Below are 22,501 nucleotides of genomic sequence, written 5' to 3'. Positions count from 1 at the left end.
ATTGCCACGAGAACCTCCCCGCCAGCCTCCCCCACTCCACTGCTGCTCCCCTCCACTCGTTCTCCAGACTGGACCCCACAAACACAAATCTTTGCTCTTCACTCTAATGGGTAAAAGATCTTAATGCATTCTGACTACTCTTAGGAAAAGTCTAAACACGCTTACACAGTGTATAGGGCCTTTGCCATCTCGAGGTTCACATTTAGGAAGGAAGAGCATGGATTGAATTTGGACGTTGCGAGTTTGAAGAGCTGATAAGACAGAGAGGTCTGCTTGGGTTCTGACTACATGTGCCGAGAGAGCCTGATGAAAGCACAACCAGGGAGATTTTCCTGGAATCGATCCATGAAAATGCTGGAGATGAAATAACCCTAACAGGACATGTATAAAGAAAAAGAGGGCAAAGCATAGACATCTTCGCTTATCAGATGGTAAGTTCTATTAATTCTTTCCTATAAATACTGCTCAAATCAGACCATGCCTCATCAGCTCTGTTGCCCCCACTCTGACTGAAGCTGTCATCTGGCCTTTTTTCTTATCTGTTTCCCTTTTCAATCTCTCTTTTAATCCATCCACAATATTTGAGACCAGAACGGCAGTTCTAAATGCAAATCCTATCACATTCTGTACTCTTCAAAAACTACTCCATGGAACTCTATCCTATGATGAATACCATAAAAATGCATAAAAATGCATCATCCTTGTCCAAATATTGCACATTTCTCCTCCCTCCACCATGTGGAACTCCTTTGGTTGGTTCTTTGAATGTACCATGCGCTCACAATGTTGGGTTTCACGCAGGCGTTCCCCTCTGCCCAGGTCCCTGACCCAACCATCATTGGTAAATGCCTCCTCATCCTTTGACACCTGCTCGCTCACTTTGAGGAGACTGGCCCACTCCTCGCACACCTTCCGCAGAGCAGAACCCAGGTGCCCTGAGCTGCCTTCTCCCTGCCAACACCCACTTACAGAAATGTGCTGATGGTGTTTGTTCACTGTTCCCAGGCTCCTCTCTAGACTGCGGATTTCTTGCAGAAAAGAACCCTGTCTACACATAGAAGCTGAGTGCACTGCATCACGTCGAGCATGAGTGACTGACAGACACATCTGAAATCACTGATGTGAGTGGAGAGACCAAGGGAGGAACCCAGAAGAGCAGAAAAAGTCAACGAGTTACACAAACACTTTTCCAGGAAAGCAGCACGTTAAGAAATTAGAGATGATCACTGAGTCGAAGTAGGTAAATATTTTGAGGTAAATGAGGAACAAAACAGAGTTTGAAGTTTCAATGCAATAATGAAGTGGGAGCTAACATGCAGTCCCTGGGTAGCAAGGTATTTGAGGGCCATCTATAAATAACTGTTTAAAGAAGTTTGGAAGTAAAGGTAAGTGAGCTACAGGCTATTAGCCTGAACAGCTAAGAGCATTGAAATAAAAAGTAGTATTTATTTATGAGTTTGGGAAGTAGTAATGAAGTGTTAAGAAAAAGTTAACTTCTGGGAGCCTAGATTCTCCAAATCAGTAAAGTGAAACATGCCCATCCCTGCCTCAGGGCCTTTGCACTTGCTCTCCACTCTGCCTGGCACACCCTTCCTGTAGATATTCACATCTTGGTTCTCTCACTGCATTCAATCACTTAGAGGTCAACCCTTCACAGCCTATTCAGAATTGACCCTCACCGCATTCTGCTGCCAGGTCACTTATTAAATCTTTAGACTTCTTTATTTTCTTCACATCAGTTGCTGCTACTACCAAAAACTCTTACCTACATCTGTGTGTTTACTAGTTTACTTTGTCTCACCACGGTCATCAGGATTTCAAGATGAGAGTGATGTTAACTGGCCGATTATCCTTGAATTCTTAGCCCTTAGACCAGTACTTGGAAAAGAATAGGAACACAATTACATTTACTGAATTAATTAATAAATACATGAATGAATAAATGAATAAATGGGATAGAAGAAAATCTATTCAACTCAGTTAAGTTACCATGGCATAAAGTGACACTAAGTGTGAGCCAACCACGGGAAGCATAAAGAGCCCCCTTTCATTCACCAAACAACCTACAGAAAGACAAGGTGTCACATTAGAGTAACATGTCCAGTGAGGCCATGAATGTGGAATCCTCCATCTATAATGACAAGCCTTTAATAATGCAATGACAAAACTGCATCGATACACAAAAATACTATCATTGGATGGACCACTGGGACATAAGGAACCATGACATTCCTAAGAGTCCGTATAAACATGAAATGTATGAACAGTGCAGTCAAATGTTGAATATCAGACATATACTGTAATAAACATTTATCATTTTATACATACTCTTCAATTGTTTCTTCACAATAGATACCACAGGAAAACCAATATAGATATTAAAGATACATGTATAAATATACATAAAAGATATATTTTTATAGAGAAAGATATAGGTTAGATTTGGAGTTGTGCATAGAAATAAATGTCCAACATTAAAGATTTATTTATCCTTAGCGGCACATTTAATGATTTCTATCTGTTTCTTAATTGTGTTAGATTTATGAGTCCTAGATTTATCCTTGGTATGAACGTTTTATTTATTTTTCTTTTATTTTAATAATATTCAATGAAACTCCTCATAAGATATTAAATTATTCTTATAAACATAAAATATTCCTATAATTATCACTGTACTGTTTTCAGATAACTATCAGATTGGAACAGTGTGCGATTTAGTAGAAATACATGTACTATCGAGCTACATATCTTATTCTAATATTATGAAATTTAAACTGCAAGGTGAATTTATTTTAAACCCAGTTGAGAATTTTTTTTCCTTTAAGACTAGTTGAACAATTTAGTATTGAATGAAAACATAAATATTTGAGAATATCTAATAAAAATATTTTAAAAATCAGAAGGGACTTGCCTTGTCATTTATTAAAGTTACTATAAAGCCGCAGTAACTAAAACAGTATGGTTGTGAGCAAGGCAAACAAATCGGTGTAGCTGAACAGAAACGAGAAATAGATGCAAGTACATTTTGGAATTAAAAGGTGACAAATATGAAATTATAACTCAGCAGTCACGGTGCACGTGGAAAACGAAGGCGGGGTAGACGGAAGGAAGAGGTCTTCAGTCAAGAACACAGCATCATACACTTAATTTTACAAGGACGAGAAATTAATAAAAGCTTAAATAAGACGAAGACTAACCATTTAGTTTGGAAACAGACAACCCAAAGCTATAATAAAAAAATAAATAAAGCCAAAATCCATGAAACCTTGTTTCCATAAATCATTAAGAAACTTAGATGCCAACGAATACCCAAAACAAAAAGAAAAGAGAAAAAATAGGAGAGCTATCTTCAGCACAGATTCCGGGAAATATTGATATTTCTTAATATAAAAGATTACACAAAATTGATAAGAAAAAGAAGAAACAGCCCAAAATAAAAATGAGAACAGGTATGAAGAGATGGAGCCCATAAGAAATGAGAGAATCTCCTTATTTATTAGTAGAATAAAATTAGACCTTTGTGAGAAACTGTATTTCAGCCAAGGCACTGACAACATCAGAAGGACAGCGCCCCAGGCTGATGAAGACGCAGGGATGGGCGTTCTCGGCCGATGGTGGGAATCTGAAGCGCCACCGCCTAGCGGAAAAAAATCTGGCATTTTCTACCACACTTAAAATTACACATGCCATTTGATTCAACAACACTGCCTTTGTGAGTCAATACTTTAGTAACAGAAGCCAAAATGCTAAAATATAATGTTTTAATGCCTATCAAAAAGGGAAGTTTATTAATGAATAAATGATCTAATAAACGCTATGGGATATTACTTAGCAATCAAAACAAGAATACTTAGAAGACACATGTTTACTGACCAGAAAAGTTGCCCCTGGGAAAAGGAGATGTCAGAGTTAAAGGTACAAATCCGGGAGAACACAGGTGAGGGTTAAAGCCACAGGAATGGATGGGGTCAACCAGGGACTCTGCAAGGTGTCAGGGCCAACCTTTACTGAGGAAAGCCAGCAAGGAAGCAAAGGAAGAGTTGCCAGTGAAAAAGAGAACAATCCCAAGAATCGTAAAAGAAGAGGTAGAAGTCCAGTGAGAAATTAACTAGCATGAGGAAAGACTAGTGTCCACTGGATTTTGCCACATAAAGATGGTTTAACTAAGGTGGATTCCGTCCAGTGGTCAGTGGAATAATTTGTAGAGCATAAAGGGGGACAAGGGTCAGAGATCATGTGTACAGGCAATTTTTCCAAGAGTGACGATGAAAACACAGAAATAGGGTGGTGGCCAGAAAGGAACATAAGGTCAAGGGCAACTCTTTGCTTATCTGAAGATGGGCATGTTGGACCAGGTACGAATGCTAGCAGACATGGTTCAGTGTAGAAGAGACTGAGGGTGACGGAGAGCAGGGGTACCTGAAGGAGGGAGGTGAGAGGGGACAGAGTTCAGAGCACACTGGCTTTGGACACGAGGAGGAACAATTCACCATCACAGAAGAGAGCGGACAAAGAGAAATTCACACACCAGCGCCTTTGCAGATTGAACGGTAGGAAGATGTACTATTTCCATCTGATGGCTTCCATCCTCTCGGGATGGGAAATGTAAGGATTCTCTGGGTGTGAGCAGCCATGCCTCCTGGGGAAACACGGCATGAGCGAGGGAGAGTGTTGCTGTCTGAAACTGAAATGAAACGAGTCTGCTTCGGCTCCAGCCTTGCCTTCAGTGATCATCCAGCTATTCTGGTGTAAGGACAGACAGGATGGACAGTCGGGTTGAAGCTGGCTTCAGCATCTCTTGCTTGAGTGCAAGGCGGAGATCAGGGCAAGGGAGTGCGAGGCTTCAGTGAAGGACCACAGGCCTGATCTGGGCAGCGGGCGGGCCAAGGAGCGGGGGAGGTGATCCTGGGACCATCGGGCTGACATTTCGGTGAGCTCGCAGCATCTCACAGGGCTCTAACTCGTGAACGGCATGCACAATCAGTGAAAGATCAGGGAAGGCATGTTAGTGGAAGTAGCATTTATGAAAACCCGTGACGAGAGGAAAAATAAGGTGACCTTGGTACCGGGAAGTTTTTTAGTATGCAAAATAGCAGCCTTGATGGTGTAACTCATCCTTGGTTGCTGTGAATGAACTAATAGGTATGGAGTCTACTCATTTTAAATGACTTTAACTCACCTCCTCCTGCAAACAGTGCTGTCCGACCCCATATACTTAAAGAAGTAAACTGGCAGAGATAGAGGCCAGGCAGAGGTCTGATTCCTGAGGCACCAAAGGGGATTTAACAGGGCAGACCTCATGCTTCTGCCCATCGTTAGCGGCAAGCCGGAAGTATAGCTCCATGGTTTTACAAGGCCCTAAAACACTGTGGGCCCGTTCCTCCCTCCTGTTCCTCTTGCACCTCAGCTGAGGCATCCGCCAGCCTCCCTCCCCGCCACCTCACCAGGCACGACTTGGACAGCATCACACCCGTCCAAAGATACCTCTTGGCCACAGAAACACAGTGCAGGAAACCTCAGCACTTTTTGCTGTGGCGTCCCTCGACTTTCCTGCTACATCTTGCTTCCACGAGACATTTTTAGACTCCAGGTTTTTACCTTTTCTATATAAGATATATGGAACAGGCAGAATTAGGCCAGAGCCCATGGAGTCAGAAAGGAATGTGGGTGGAGATGTGGGTCTCAGCCATTTCTTTCTTTCTCTGTATATTCTCTCTTACGCCCTCAAGTTTGCTTTTCTGTCAAAGGAAAACATGCCCACTATGGGCAATTTAGAAAATATAGGTGAATTTAGAAAAGTAACAGATGATCCCATAATTATAATTAATTATATAATTATATAATTATATTCTGAAGTTAGTCATAATTAATATATGGACACATATCTATATATGAATAATTAATTATAATTAATAATATAATTATTTATATTATATTAATTATAAGGATAACAGAGAGGCGCCTGGGTGGCTCAGTCGTTAGGCGTCTGCCTTCGGCTCAGGTCATGATCCCAGGGTCCTGGGACCGAGCCCCGCATCGGGCTCCCTGCTCCGCGGGGAGCCTGCTTCTCCCTCTCCCGCTCCCCCTGCTCGTGTTCCCTCTCTCGCTGTGTCTCTCTCTGTCAGATAAGTAAATAAAATCTTTAAAAAAAAAAAAGGATAACCAACAGAATTCTATATGCTACAGTGATTATTCCATAAGCCAGAGACAACCACTGGCTAGAATCTGAGTTTAGACCTTTCAGTATATACATGCTTTAACATTAAGTAACGAGTATTTCCCTAGGTGATATTGGAAGTTCCTTGTAAGCATTCTTTACTGGTCTCCCCAAATCCAGCCCTCAGGTTCCCCTCCTAGGATGCCATGGGATTCTGCTATTGCCGGTTTTCAGAAGCTCTTGGTCCTGCTCTGGAATTGGAACACTTCCTGCCTTGCTGCCCAGCTGGGAAGTGGACAGGGTGTGGGCATGAGTCGGGGCCAGGATGAGAAGACAGGCATGTGGACGCTCAAGCAAGGAAGAAAGAGTGTGAAGAATACGGGTCCACGAGCCTTGCCAACAGATCACCCCAATATGAGGGACAAGGGAACACAGTATGGAAACAACTGATGCATCGAGAACAACAATTAAGCAGTGGATTATGATCCTTATCAACAAACCCTCTGATGCTGTACATGCCCCCACTTTTCCTTCTGGACTCTCTTCGTCCTTCCAGATCCAGCTCGACTATGACATGTCCCTTGACTGGTGGCACACAGTGAGATATAATTTCTGAACTCCTTTAGCATGTTGTACCCTTCCACCACAGAAGACAGTTTTTGACATTTCCATGCTTCTTTTCCATTTTATAGAAGCTACCAAACACCGAGCGTAGAACATAGTCGGATTTTTCATAAGTACTATGTAATTACTTGGATAAATCCATCAGGAACATTTTTTTTCCAGGTATTTGAAACATTTCACTATTCACTAATTTTATATTTCATCCAGACTGCAAGCATTGACTCAAATGCTTCCACTGGACCAGACATCATCACTTCTTTTAATTTCCCAAAATTCTAAAGTCAGATCATTCAGCTGGAACAAAATGAATATAAGGCAGCAAAGGGAAGCCTCATGCTCTATTTGGTGACCAACTGCTCCCTGAACCTCCCTGAGTCCTGTCACTCTGTCCCTCTGTGATTTTGCCCAGGCTCTGCAGCTGCCTTCCAGCAGGTATGTTCACTCTGCCTAATGAGCACCCAGGTTCCTTACAGAAATGGTGCAGAGGGCTTCGGGAACCTCCTCTGCAGAGTCACAGGAAGGAGAAATAATGACATTCTGCTAGTGCAGTCAAACAGGAGGGGCAACACGAAAGCCTGCCAAGAGTGCTCTCCTGCAGACATTTCACCAAGATAATAACCCCAAGATTTCAGGGATCAGAACAAAACAAACAAAAAAAAACCCCTATTTTCATAATTCCTAAATATGCTGTACACACCCAGTTTTTGTTAAAGAGTTAATTTTCCAGCTTACAAACTGATCAATGAATTCCTTTTGAATTAAAATTGTCCAGCAAGCCCAGTGCATGCCTCTTCTGGGTATGGTGAAGAGTAAGTAAGGCATTTTCATTTTCATTCATCATAGATATTTCACTCCTATATTACAACCCCCACAAAAGACAAAAGAAAGGTAAAGATTTTCTCTTTCTCAATTATCATTATTTTTCACTCTCCTTTAGTGCAAAACTCAAGATGCATTTAGACGTGTTCCCTTCACAATGTTACTTTAAATGGAACATTGTCATGCCCTTGGCCAACAAAACCCTCATCCTTAGGGGAAAGCATTTTCTACTACTATCATCTGTCACTTTAAGACAATGACATACATGTACAGAAGTTTTCAGAAGTGCCACATGTATATCTAGCAAGCCTTTTTTGCTATAAATATGTCTCCTTCTTCATGATTACCATCCGGAGAAGGTTCAGAGGCAGCTTTTATCTAGCTCGGAAAATTGTTAAAAAATCAGGCATTGAAGAAAGCCTTTCTGGACTCATCAGAAAGCCAGTGACAAACTATTTTTCACCATGCCAGTATCAGTGTAGAGCATCTGGTACAGATGCCACTCGAGTCCCTGAACACTTCAAGGTGAATGATGCAAGGGCAAAAGTTTACAGTCAAGGACAATCGGAAAGATCAAGCTTACAAGTTGAGCACTGGAGGCAGGCAGAAGCAGTCAAACTTGAGAGTAAAACAGTAACTAAATGGTCTCAGCCATACATTCATAAGCTAAGTTTTTATGCAAGCACTGTATTAATGTATGCTGATACCCAGGAATGTCCTTCTCACATTCCTTTTTACCGATTGCTATTTTTTTTTAATTACTGCGTGTATGTATTTTTTTTTTCTTACAAAGGTCAACTTTTAAAGATTTCTACACTATCAACATTTGGATCACACTGGAATAATTTCAGCACCTGAAATTAAGAGGAAACACATTTAAGCATGTAAAACATCTTTCAAAGTCACCATCCTATATCACTCATCTGGACGTAGAAGACCCGCCTGAATTTTGGTATCTGCATATCCTATTTCAAGAAGACAACCGTATGAGCAAAATATCCAGCTTACTTACAGCACTTGATAAAATGATAGTGAGACATCTTTCCATCTCAGACAGCAATCCTGCTACAGGTTCCAGCATTCTCTTCTGCTACAACTGTAGTCCACAGGAAATGCATTATTTAGAGCCCTGACTCAGGTAACAGTTTACCTCAGGATGCATTATTGAACCGAGGCTCTGTTCCATGATCGTGCAAAAAGCTTCAAACTCATTCTCATTCAGCAGCTGGAGTTCAGCTAAGCCTCGCGGCGGATTCGGAGCTACCGCTGCTGCACGTGCTATTGTAGGTCGGCTGACTGACAGGGCTCCTGGTGCCACAGTCCCGGGAATAGTCCGCTCTAATTGGTGTTCACATGCAGCCACATTCTGCCCACATAGAGGTGTGCTGCACTGCGGCTCTCCCGGTCCTGCCCGTTAATGGCTTTTCAACAGCTTTCAAATGGCAGCAAACTAGCTGATGAGTGGGCTGGAGGGAAGAAACCGAACGAGGGATCCTCAATCTTATTTGTGCACGCTGTCCACAAGCCAAATGTGACCAGATTCTTAGCCGGTGGCAGAGCTGATTATTTTTAGTTGCCACCAGTTGCTGTGTGTGAACAGAAAACGGAGAGCAGGACCTCAAAATACCACCTCTTAGAATGAGAGGTCATTTGATCCGCCTCTAGTAACGAAGAAATTACATTACATGGCACAACCCATCTTTTTGGTTTTCTCTGCAGAATGTGAAACTTAAATTATCCCCAGAAAGCTTCTGGTTTGCATAGCTTTACAAATTTAGGAGTCTGCTACCTCTGCAGACTGCAATGGATTTCACTGTACAACCGGATGAAATAAGTCTGACTGCATTGGAATCGGAAAGAAAGAAATCTATGGTCTATTGCAATCTATTGCTATAAAAATAAATATCACGCCCTTCATGCAATAGCCATGTGAGCCAAAGGAAAATGTCGTGTTTAAGTCACTTACAAACGCAAATTAATTGTTTTTGCAAACTGATGCTTTTTTATGATGATCTCTGCCAGTGAGTTGACACAGTCTAGAATCTGTGTTTTAGATTTTGGGACATAGGAAAGACAAATATAAACAATATATCAAACATGTACATCCTTCTGTGGTAGAAGCCTACGTCTGGATTCCCTTACTGAGCAAAACTTGAAGAGCAGCACCTTTATTAAGCAGAGAGATTATAAAATTCAAACCTATGCAACAAAGGGTCATGACTTAAGTTTTCAATGAGAAATCATTCTAATCATTTTAGTAGTAAGATGTAGAAGAACAAGTTCAAGGTTTGGTCAGAATGGTCTGAGTTCAAATCCAGATTCTACCATTTACCGGAATTTCAACTTGAACAAGTCATTTTACCTCCTAGAGCCTCAGTTCCCTCACCTACATACGGGAAGTACAATTCCTAACCCTTGTTCTGAAGGTCAGGAAAACGCCTATCCCAAATTCTAGTTCATGCTCTTGGTCTGCCCTGAAAGGCTGTCATCAGTTTAACACGGAAAAAACAGTTCGCTCTATGCTGAATGACTGCAATGCATACCTTCACTTGTTTTCCCAAGAATCAGAATGAGGAGTTTCAGCTGTTATCAGTAATACATATTCTTCATTAACTCATTCATTCCACAATTAATTGTTGAAAGTCTGTGTTACACAAGTCACCATTTTAAGGGCTTTTCAGGAATAAAAATTGCCTTTATATACAAGGAATATACAGTCGACTACTTAAGATTTGTTTATGTGTCAACTGTTTCCTAATGAGACTGGAAGAGACAACTATGTATGTCTGTTATCCGACAGAGAGCAAGGCTCTCTCACCTCTTGACAAGTCTTCGTATACACATACAGTAATTATGAGTTTATGTGAATGTTGTCCAGTGTCTCTCTGGGGAAGGTGCTATCCATCTACCCATAGCCATAGATATCCCTATGCCCTCCTCTTTTAACACAAAGGGATGTTGTCTACATACCTCCCTTAAATACTCAAATTTTTTAGTTTTCTGCAAATTGCATGCCTCCACATAATACTCAACTGAGCTCTATGACACCATTTACCATTTGAAGGGAAAAAATTAACGTATGCGACTCAGATAAAGCATGGTGTGCCCCTGGCAAAGACAATATGTTACTGATCTGGGCCCCAAACAGTCTGTTATTAACTAACTCACCTCCCCCCCCCCCCAACTTAAGAACTCTGAACAAAGTCCCTGTGAGCAGTAACACCTCTCCCCATACTTCGGGGGCTCATTACCAAATACGTTTATTATTCTCTGGCTCATTTATTCCACAGATATTTGGCAAGTCATCGTACACTGAGACCCATGGGAAGACTGACATCGCCCTTCCCCTCAAAGTGCTTGTCGTCTGGAGAAATACTGATAGTCACGCAAGCCAGCGTAGGGTAGCAGGCGAGAAACTACAAGATGGGAAATGTACATCTCTGAAGCAACCTCAAGGAGCAATGTCCAATCCACTTTAGACTTGAAGACTGCTATCCTAAGAGATGTATTCTACCTTTATTATAATACTTAAGGTGTGCTTTTATGCATGTATATACATACATATAATTCTCCCAGATTAAAAAGTTCTCTCATCTTTTTTTCCTCCAGAAACCACATACTTGTGCTCAAAACACTAGTAAAACTACGTTTGACCACAAAGACGTACAGCTTTATGTTTTTCTTCATTATCAAACAAAAAATTTATGCAGGCATTAATACAGAGGGAAAATAATTTTGGCCCCATTAACTTTACTCCCTTTATAAAGTAGAAAAATGATAGTAATTTACAAGGGGTTAAAATTTCTTGATCTCTGCCCACCCCTAAGAAATTCAACTCAGTGTTAAGAGATCAGATTGATCATTTCAGGATTCTGTGAATCTGATATAGTAAATATAACATCAGAACTGGTGATGGTAGTAGTTAGGAAAGACTTAGATTGGATTAGCTGTATTCTTAGTAACCTATCTGTCTTACAGATTATGATCATCAAGACGAAATGTAATCATGCAAGCTTGCCTGGGTGACACAGTCAGTTGGATGTCTGACTTTTGGTTTTGGCTCAGATCGTTATCTCAGACTTGTGAGATCAAGCCCCACATCGGGCTCTGTGCTCAGCGTGGAACTGCCTTGGGATTCTCTCTCCCTCTCCCTCTGGCCCTTCTGCTCATGCTCACACTCTCTCTCTCCCTCACTCAAATAAATAAATCTTTAAAAAATGCAATCATGCATTAAAAGAAGTTATTTTTCACTACAACAAAACTTGCATGCTCAGAAAGCACAAGTATTTTATTATTTTATTATCTTTCAGGATTACTACAATGACCAACTGCTGTCTTTGAACGTCACACATAACATTTCAAAACCAATTTTGAACAATAAAGAAACTCCTTTCTTTCTTTTATACACCAAGCAGCTGCTCACTATTCAAACTATTTCTGATAAAAACACATGATTTCAAATGTTAGTATCCTTATACACCAGATTTTTTTCAAATGATTTCCTGGCAAAAAAAAAAAAAAATATGAACTGGAATGATTCTAGTGCCAGACAAGCACTTTAAAATTATGCACTTGCTTATTATTAAATATTTTTTTAAGTGGGGGGTGTGTGATACACAGCTTCAAAACCAGTTTTCCAGTGAAAGCTCATAGGTGAAATACCACTCTCCTTAGACCTCTTTTTGGACGGATCTATTAGGCCAGTCTTTTCATAGATAATTTCTAAATCTAATAGTTCTGCAGTTTTTTCATACTTTATTAAATGATGGAATTAAAATTCAAGTTTACAAACACCCCTAGTTTCAGTAGGGTTCATATACACAGTAGATCACTATAAAAATTCCAAGTGAGGCTATAAATCACATGCACAATGTGTTTATAATTCAAATTCAAGCTCTATGAAGAAGGCCTCTTTGCCTCTGCTCTGGGAATGGGCTGGGCTTATAAATACTGACTTTGATGAAAGAAAATCACACATAGGTTTTGATCCACACTTAATCCCCCCAAATGGCTGGGAATTAAATTTATAGTATAATCTGCCACAATTACTGAATGCTTCCGGGTAGACGGAGCTACCATCTTGTCTCCCGGGAATAACACTCTGGTTTAGTCAGCTGAGGCCCTCTACGACTTAAGGGGCCCTTTTCGGAAGACTGCAGAGAAGAAAAGATGTGAGTTGTCAAGAAGAAAGAGGCTTCACCAACCTTAGTACTTGCTAGAAAATCAGCCTCACTGGTCATTCCACAGATGCCTCAGGACCAGAATCAAGCCTGCCTTGCCTGACCGATCAGACCCCTACCTCCCTAACCAGCTCCCTTTCCATCATCTGCCACTTGTTGAGACTGATCTTGATTTCAGCCAGTCTATTACATCATTGGCTATCAGATTCAGGCCTCCCCACCTTCAAACAGTCACACAGATCTCCTTCCAGCACCAGCGGCCATCTAACTTAGATGTAGGCAATCGTGGGGCAACAGAGGAAGGAATTTACAATATAGATCTGCACAGCTGGAAAGAAAGGAGAGGTTAACACGGACCACCCTTTCTGTGGCAGCAGAGCACTGAGGATGCTAACCCAGCGGAGCACTGTTTAGTGCCTAACTGTGAGCATGTAATACAAGGGCTAGAAAATGCTCATCAGCCTCAGCACTAACATTTTCATAGAATAGCAATGTAAAGTAAAAAAAAAAATGCAATTTTAAAATTGCTCCACAAATGGAATGAAGATGCTCTTTATGTAATGCAATATAGAGTACTATAACATATGCATATACGTGCATTGATATGGATATATATGCACGTGCGCACGCGCACATACACACACACACACACACACACGCTATATGTGATGCTCTAGTTGTTCCATAAAGGCATCTGGTTACCCACATTCCCTTTGTGATTTTTTTCTCCCTAATCAAAATGAAATGCTTTGATTTCTAATATGAAGCAATTAAAGTAGCTATCAAGGAAAGGAAATTTGTAAACTTTTGCAAATGTATCCACCTGAATGTTAACACCACTTGGAAATCTCTCCAGCGCACTGGTTACAACTATCCAGAAGGACTTGCCCACTTTCAGATACTGCTCCAACTCACCAAAATTTGACAATGAACACGGGTTTGCATATCTTAACTGTAAATGAGACATGGACTGTGCTGCACCTAGGTTTGTGTGCATGTGTGTGTGAATACACGGGTACGTGTAAGCAAATGAGTAAGTATTCTCTGCCTTGTTCTTCAACCCATTTGTGGGGGTACATGGCTTCTGTAAGTGGGGGCCAAACAAAAGGACTTTTTTCTTTTTTAAAGATTATTTATTTATTTGAGAGAGACAGAGAGCATGACCGGGGGGTGGAGGGGCAGAGGGAGAAGCAGATTCCCCGCTGAGCAGGGAGCCCGACACGGGGCTCTATCCTAGCACCCAGAGATCATGACCTATGCCAAAGGAAGACGCTTAACTGACTTGAGCCACCCGGGCGCCCCATACAAACGGACTTTCAATGATGAGGAAGGCAACTGTAGAGATTAGTGATGGCCTGACTAACAAAGCTCAACTAGGTGGGCAGATCTATACACAATTGTCACTAAAGAAACAGTATCAGTGAAGTATTTTGATGATGTTAAAGATCATCTCAATTTTCCTGAAAAAGAAGAAAAGAATTTGGAGGGGATTAAATTTGGAACCTCTCCTTCCTGGGTCCCCAACTGATATGCATTCCTTTAAAAAAAAAAAAAAAAAAAGCTCAGAGTGCCTGGGAGGCTCAGTTGGTTAAGCATCCGATTCTTGGTTTCGGCTCAGGTCACGATCTCAGGGTTGTGAGATGAGCTCCACATTGGGCTCCACGCTCATCGGGGAGTCTGCTTGGGATTCTCTGTCTCCCCCGTCCTTTCCCCACTCATGCGCGCATGCCCACTTCCTCTCTCTCTCTCTCTGACAAATAAATAAAATCTTTAAAAAACAAAAGTTTCTTCATTTGAATCTTCTCCATACCCACACACACACTAAGATACTTACTCAATTTCTCTGCATCCATTTGAGCCCATTTAACCTATAAACTCTTCTCAACATATCTTGGCCTAAATTAGTCCTAGCCTTAAGTGACCCTCTATTCACTTTTCTACGTACCAGTCAGTCCAGCACCTGGCAACACAATGCTCTGTATTTTTCTTTAATTACATCACCTGGGCAGTCCCTTCATACTTAAATAATTAGTTATTTTAGCTATAGACCTACTACTTTTGCTTGTTTCCTACAAAGTCCAAAACACCAATGAACAGTCCAGGGTCGCCAAATGAAGAACCCAAGAATTAGAATTGCTACAAAGCATCTTCTGGTCATGACATAGAACATCTGCAGTAATAGTTTATTAAATTCAGGATTACTGAGTACTTGGGAAAACATAATTTATTAGACTTGAGAGGAGCAGAGCAGAGAGACGTAGTGAAAGACACACCCTCCTTCATGGGAGCATGGAGGCACAAGTAGGCTTAGTTTATTTGCCTTTTCAACATTCCCTGTGAATTTACAATGGATCATAGGAAGATAAGGAGGCAAGTTTAAACACTGATGACTTCTTTTCTCTAAATGAATTCCCCCCAAAATAAAATAAATTAATAAATGAACCCCCTGGTTGCAGATTCCACTTTGGGCTACGAAAGATAAAGCATGATCTCTATATTTGAGGGAGAAAATTTAACAGCATATTAAAGTGATTTGGAAAAAAATGTACAGTGAAATTCCCAAACTCATAAATGGCATCCAATTATTTCGCAAACTTAAAGGCTAAAACTTTTGGGGGAAGTTACAATAGCATTCATTGTTGGGGGCAGCTCTCCATAACGATCCTCACATGCCTACAGTGTGGGCCATGAGAGCAAAGAGCACCAGACACCTTGGTTTAAGGACTACAATGCCTAAGGATACAAACATGCCTTAGAAGCTAAAGGTACTGTAGAGCTCCGGGGAGATTGGGGAAGTCATCTCCCCCAGGCTTATTTGCTTATAATATATTATTATAATATTAGACGTTATTATATTTCAGGGGGATGTAGCTGGAGACTTTCTTGTCTTCTCTGGAGAAGATCTGTGTACATATTCTTCCTCTCCCTCCCTCCCTCTCTCCCTGTGCGCACCCCCGTTTTCTGTCACAGGGATAACTGGAGGAACTTCTCGGAGTGAAGCTATAGATAGAGGTAAGCTCTGCATGCACCGAGAAGGCTAATGAAGCCCTAAGAGGATAGCACGTCCTGTCCATCACCAAGGCTCCTCCAGTGGGGGGCCCCCCCTTTCACATCAGTGAACATGCTTAGATATGAATCCTGCCTCTGTCACTCCTTAAAGGTCAGACTACTTCTTTGGGCTTCCAATTCCTCAGATGAAAAAAGGAGATAATGATACGAGCTACACCGAATTCTCACGCATAGGCTAGGCACCTGACAAGCGTACTCCCAGCCATTGTTTTCAAAACGATTTGTACACCCCTGATGTTTTACTGACCTAGTGCGATCTTTATATTAGTGAAAATATTTATTATGTGATTTGTCCTGAACACATCACTGCCCTTTGGTACAGCCTTGCAGGCATCCATGACTAGTAAAACCCAATCTCAGTAAACACTTACTCTGCACTTGTTATGAGCCAAGCACTAAACACATAGCTCAACTTCAGAGAATTCCATCAGTCCTGGAAATATGTGGATGCACGGTGCATGTGACAGTTACACATCGGACCTAGACCCTGCCCTACGAAGCTCTGCAAAGATGAGGGACCAGGAAGGAAGGATTATTGAAAGATTCTGGGCAGTGTCCTGAATGCACAGTCTTATGAAGAAGCTCACCAAGGCTTCAGGGTCTGGAGCATATTCCTGAAGAAGGGGTACCTAAGCAGACAGCTGAGCATGAGCGGAAAAAATCTGGTAAAGAAGGCGGGCGGAGGAGGTGACATGGGGGGTGTTCCAGATAAAAAACGGCTGGGCACGACTAAAGGAGAAGTTGATGGGACAGCCAGGTGAGAGGTGAGCCTCGAGGAGTCATCAGAGGTCACGGTGGGGACAAGTGGGGGGGGTGATTCTATTCCTTCTCGTGAAACATAAAGAGACAGGGGACACTGGAATGCTGGAGGGGGTGATTAGCGGTGCGATTCGTGAGCATCACTCCGACTGCAGGGAGTGAGGGCAGCAGAAGACAACAGGAGGGTTGTGACCATGGGCAGGGAACGCAAGGCAGAGGGGCTGGAGGCTGGAGCAGAGGCAGATGTAAGTGGGGAGAACAGACGGCACATCCTTCTCCGACCAAACTCCAAGTCCCTCCACCACCTACGTCAAAATCTCCTCCCTGCATCTGCCTTCTTCTTTACAAGGCCCACTTTTCCGACCTGCCATCCAGCCCTTTCCCCCGTCTTCAGAAGGGCAGACTTGAGCTGACCTAACATGCCATTTTCACATACCTCACATCACCAATCCTACAAACCTCTCTTCTCTAGAAGCCCAAACGCCACAAGTTCCACTCACGGAGCAGGCTTCAGCCGAGAGTCTGGGACGCGGGAAAAAGGCACTTGTGTTCACCCTCCTCCCGTGTTTTAGCCCTCCTTCCTTGCCCTCAGTGTGGCTCGGGTCTCAAATATCAGAACCCCGTCCTGAAACTCGGGTAGTCAAAAACATAAATACAAGGAATGTCATTCCCTTTAGCACTTCCAGAATAAATACCCAGACCAGTTGTACAGAATAAGTAAATTATGAATCAGCTTCTCACTGAATGCTCTTAGGAAGTGACTTCAAATTTTTCTGAAGGCTTGATTTGGTATAGCAAACAACTGACCGGTGCTTATCACGGGTCAGGCGCTATTCTAATCACCATGTATGTACCAACTCATCTAATCCTCCCAACAGACCTCCAGCGTAGGTACTACCATCTTTGTTTTTAACAGAGGAGAAAACTGAGTCACAAAGACGAAACAAGACGTCCGAAGTCACACGACAATGAAAGCACATGCTGGCTCACCAAAACGCGGAGGGCACAGCATATACCACACCCTTACTCACTGCCTGCCACGTCCAGCTTGGAGATCAAGCCTTTCTTTTAGATTCTAGAGCACACCAGTGACCCTCAACCCTAAGTACACACTTTTCCTTCTGTCTGGAACATTCTTTACTGCCTTTCTCACCCCCAACCTCTTTTGTCTGATTAACTCAACCCTATATATTACGGACACACAGAGGGAGAAGAGAGAGAGGGAAGGTGCACATAGAAAAGACCTATAGAGAGGAAAAGGCGCAGAAAGGAAGAAGGCGGGTAAAATGAGGTAGAAGATAAGCAATGGAGGACCTAAGGGGTGTGAGTCGTGGCTCCTTCTCTGTCCCCCACCCCTTCATTCTTCGCTTAGATGAGCTACGGTTATTTATTGCTGCCATGCTTTCTGATTCTGCATCCTATTATGGATTAGTTATGTCCTATGTGGCATTTCTCTCAAAATGCTAATATGATGTTACTACAATGATGTTTACTCTTAGACCTCAGAATATCCATCTTGGCAGCGCTGCGACGTGCAGTGTCACTCAACCATACATACAAAAAGAGTTAAGAAAAAGATGTACAGATAAGAAGTAGGACTTACTAGAAGGAAAAAGGATACATTTTTATAAGTAGGATTTAAAAGGTAGAGGGGAATGGAATTTGAGATTCTCATGAAGTAGTTAAGCTATAACACCTTTAATAGACTCTTCTTTCAATTTAATATATTATAACTGCTAGCAATCATATGTAGGCTGTTAATATTATAGGATTATTTTCAGAGCACAGAGGATGTTGACACACATCTCTAGACCCCAATATGGAGGTGTTAATTAAGTGGGTTAAGGTAGGACGTAATGTGATGGGTGCGAAGAAATACCACCAAAATCAAAGTCTCACATGAACCTGACGGGGTATTTTGAGGGTGTCGAATATATAACTCTTCATTTACATGAAGTTTAAAAGTAGGTAAAACTAATTTATGATGACAGAAGTTTAAAAAGTGGAGTATCATCGGGAAAGGAGCAAAAGCAAACTTTCCAGAACGATAGAAATGTTTCTTATTTTGATCGGGCATCTTTTGACATAAATATAAATATAGAGAGATATAAAGATACATAAGGCTTTATTGAGCTGTAAGATTGGTGCACTTTACTGTATCCACATTATATCTAAAAAAATGTTTAAGTGTCACAAAAAGGAACACAGTTCCAAACACAGCAACAAGAAGTAGAGCAAAAGAAAGATTTCCAAGGGGTATAAAACAAAGGTAGTTCATCTTACATTTATTGTTTCAACAACCACTAACTGACAGGCTACATAGATTATGCAGATGCATCCTTACAAACACAGAAGAGTCACAGCCCTTAGAATAATTTCCCGGCACGGTAAACTGGCAGTTATAATGTAATATGCTCAATGCAAAGGTAAACTATAAACAGGGCATCATGGATGCACAGCGCTCTGTGTCCTTCAGGAAGAAGAGTGCTCACGAGAGGTCAGAAAAGACTTGTTTCCAGGAGAGGGCACCAAGCAAAGGCACAGTGTGTTAAGACTGCTATAGGCCAAATGGATTTCGGGGACAGCTGCACGGAGGATGAAGACGTGGTTGGAGTTGAACTTGAAGAGACAGACAGGAGCACATCACTAAGGAGGCTGCACATGGCACAAAGACCTTCATCATCTCAGCCAGCTTTATTTCATCTTTTCAAAGGGGTCCCTGACCCAATTAAGATCTTTCTTGAAGTTGAGGGAGAGTGGTTAGCAGATTTTAAACAAATGAGTTAAATTGTGAGACTCTGCGAAGGACAGATCACAGGGAGGCAAGGTGGGCAGTAGGGAAGTAAAGTAGAAGCTCTTATAAAAGTCCAAAGCAGACATAATGAGGCCTTGAAATAGAGCCACGGCAGTGGGGAAAGAACATGGATAAATTCTCAGGAAGCAATGACTCTGAGATTGCCAGGACGGAAGGTGAGATGCAGCACAAGAGACAGGAGGGAAGACCGGCCCCCCGGTTCCGAGGCGCTTGTGCATTTGGTAAAGTCCTCGGTGGGGTGCAGGAGTAGAGAATGAAGGGTTGGTTTGGGGAAATGCAACAACGTATTCTTTGCAGATGAAAAGTCTAAGTCATGCCCACAATAGAATAAAAAAGTACATATAGGAGCTGTTCAAAATGTTTTGACCTTCAATCCCTATAAAACCATCATTTGTCAATTTGCCAAATATTTACAGCGCTTCTGCCGTGCACAGGGCCTGGGCTGGTGCTGGAGAGAACATGGGGTGCCGTAAACATGGGCTCTGGTCTCCATTCAGCTCGCCTTTAATTTATGCCTGAGTAAGCATTTTTATGGGATCTCTACTACCAGGCAGGGTGCCAGGTCCACAGGAACAACCATGGCACAAATGAAGCCCCTACCCCTCACTAGCTCTCAGACAGAGGAAACTAAACTATATGCTTTTCTGGATTTTTTAAAATTCATATGCAAAAAACGGAAAGAAGGAAGTGAGACGGTCTCAAATCTTTTTTTAAGATTTTATTTATTTATTTCACAGAGAGAGAAAGAGAAAGAGCGCACGAGCAGGGCGAGGGGCAGAGGGCGAGGGAGAAGCAGGCTTTCCGCGGAGCAGGGAGCCCGATGCGGGGCTCGATCCCAGGACCCGGGGATCATGACCTGAGCCGAAGGCAGCCGCTTAACCGACTGAGCCACCCAGGTGCCCCGAGGTCTCAAATCTACTGAGGAGGTAGATTTTACAGAATTTGGGGTAAGTTCATGAACAGGGTTTGAGAGACTGCAGAGGACAAGGTCACCATGTCTGCCCATAACATGGAGGAGCAACTCGGGGACTAGAGGCAGCAAGATGAGCTCAGTTCTAGAGACAGTGAGTTAGGGTTGCTTCTTCAACTTTAGGGAAATGTTCTGACAGAGAATGAGCTATTTGGGTTTACACAGCTCTTAAGAAGGGGTGAGACTGAAAGTCACAACCTTCCAGTCCTGTGGTTGGTTCTCCTGGCAACCAGCCCCCACCCCTGGGCGCTCTCTAAAGGCCACCTAATAAACGCAACAAAAGACACCTTTGTGGCTCTCTCCAGGTCGGAAATTCCAAGGGTTTTCGTACTTCTATCCCAGAAGCGGGGATGGAAACCAAGTACATACCGTTGACCCTGAACAACTTGGGCTTGATCTCTGCTGGTCCACTCACCCGTGGAACTTTTACAACTCAGCACTGAAAGCGTATTTTTCTCTTCCCCATGACTTTCTGAATACCATTTTCTTTTCTCTTACTTTAGTGTAAGAATATACAAAGAATACAAAATATGTGTGAATCGACTATTTGTGTTATTGGTAAGGCTTCCAGTCAACAGTAGGCTATTGGTCATTAAGTTTGGGGGAGTCAAAAGTTATATGCAGATTTTCAACTCTATGGGGGGAGGGGATCAATTCCCCTCACCCCCGGGTCATACAGGGGTCAACTGTATTTCTTATAAATCACAGATATGAAAGCCATGGCTGTAGGAAGATCACCAGGGAGAGAAAAATCTGAGAAAAAATTACCCTAGCATCGACTCTAGAATGGGAGATACCACACATACACAAACAGGAGAAAGCAATACACAGCAAGAAAGATGTAGGGAAAGAGAGATCTCCCCTGTGCTCGATTAGTTTGGTCTACTTATATCAAATCACACATTTTGTGCTTTGTAAGTTTTACATTCCTTATTTTTCCCTCACTAAACTATGAACACACACCTAGCCTTATTTTTTGTTGAATCCCCACGGCCCAGTACATGGGCTGCTTAATTAACACGTTAATAAAAAAAAAAACCTCACACACAGTGTATACAGTTAGGATACAATAATAGCGGTGCTTTTATAATAACAAAAGTTTACTCAAACACTTCTTTATCTTTGCTCCGACGCCTTCCTGTGCTCCCACATTCAAGCGTAAGGAGAGACCTGATCAGGTTCCAGCAGCTCTTTGTCCTCTGCATTTGGTCCCTTGCACTGAGTTACTGCTAGATTCTGATACATGTCTCCAAAAAGTTTCCAAAAATATATGGCATTTAATCTGCTTAGAGCAGGAATCAAGGATTTCAGCTCCTGCAGGAAGAACTTGATAGCTCCCCAGAACCGCACAAGGCTTCGGGGTCAGAGAGAGAAGACACTCCAGCTTCACTCACTCAGAGACTGCTTTACCCACAAAGGAAAAAAGAGAGGAAAAAACCAAACCAGCTGCCTAAGGACACATTCCTGAGGCATTACCATCCTGTGACCCATCACCAAATGGGTAAGATTGAACTAGAACAGAAAATGGCCAAGGTGCTGTCCCCTGTTTTCTCAAATATCAGAGGCACATACTATAACAGTGAAGACACTAGAATCCTCCGAACAAACCGAGACCACAGTTAGTTCAAAACATGTCCTTTTGTTCTGAAAGCCTGCTCACTGTTTTTGTTACTTGGGCATCAAATACAGAGCAAAGGAACAGATTTTCTCTTTAATATCTATTTCATATTCAATTTTCATTGGTACATGTTACTCTTCAAATATTCAATTTAATCTTAGTTATTGAAAGACTACTACGTGCAAACCCCTTTCCCTAAAGGCTAATTTGGACATGATGCCCGGCAAAAATCTCCCGGCCTATCCTCAAGGGACATACAGTTTGGTGGGGAAAGGAGGATGGGCATGAAGGTCATTAGCCAAATTTGGCACAATTGTTGATGCCAAATCAAGTGCGGTATGCGGTGCTACAGGGGCACTGAAGAGAGAGTGACTCATTCTAATTTGGGGTATAAGGGACTGCACTTGAGCTGAGCAAGGAAGACGGATAAGGAAGTCCAGATTGCAGAATGGTACAGTCAGCTCAACAAAGAGGGAAGTGCAAGCTTTAT

General features: G+C 42.1%; 1 protein-coding gene across 4 annotated transcripts in view; it reads right to left on the bottom strand.

The window, feature by feature from the left end:
- MYO16 (myosin XVI) overlaps positions 1-22,501 on the bottom strand; it is a 593,786-nt gene that overhangs the window by 467,053 nt on the left and 104,232 nt on the right. For 3 of the 4 annotated variants that reach the window (XM_073887418.1, XM_073887419.1, XM_073887421.1), the window contains exon 1: positions 8,613-8,997. The exons of the other annotated variant lie outside the window; for it this stretch is intronic. In XM_073887418.1, the coding sequence (XP_073743519.1) occupies positions 8,613-8,640 (28 nt within the window). In that variant the 5' untranslated portion in view covers positions 8,641-8,997. Of the gene's footprint in view, positions 1-8,612; positions 8,998-22,501 lie in introns of those variants that run through there. 4 annotated transcript variants of the gene reach the window in all.

Source organism: Callorhinus ursinus, unplaced genomic scaffold (genome assembly GCF_003265705.2).
Source record: "Callorhinus ursinus isolate GAN/ISIS: 27379988/994484 unplaced genomic scaffold, GSC_fseal_2.0 scaffold79, whole genome shotgun sequence".
Taxonomy (NCBI): Eukaryota; Metazoa; Chordata; class Mammalia; order Carnivora; family Otariidae; genus Callorhinus; species Callorhinus ursinus.
The sequence above is the reverse complement of the archived record's forward strand: the minus strand, read 5'-3'. Positions and strand labels throughout refer to the sequence as shown.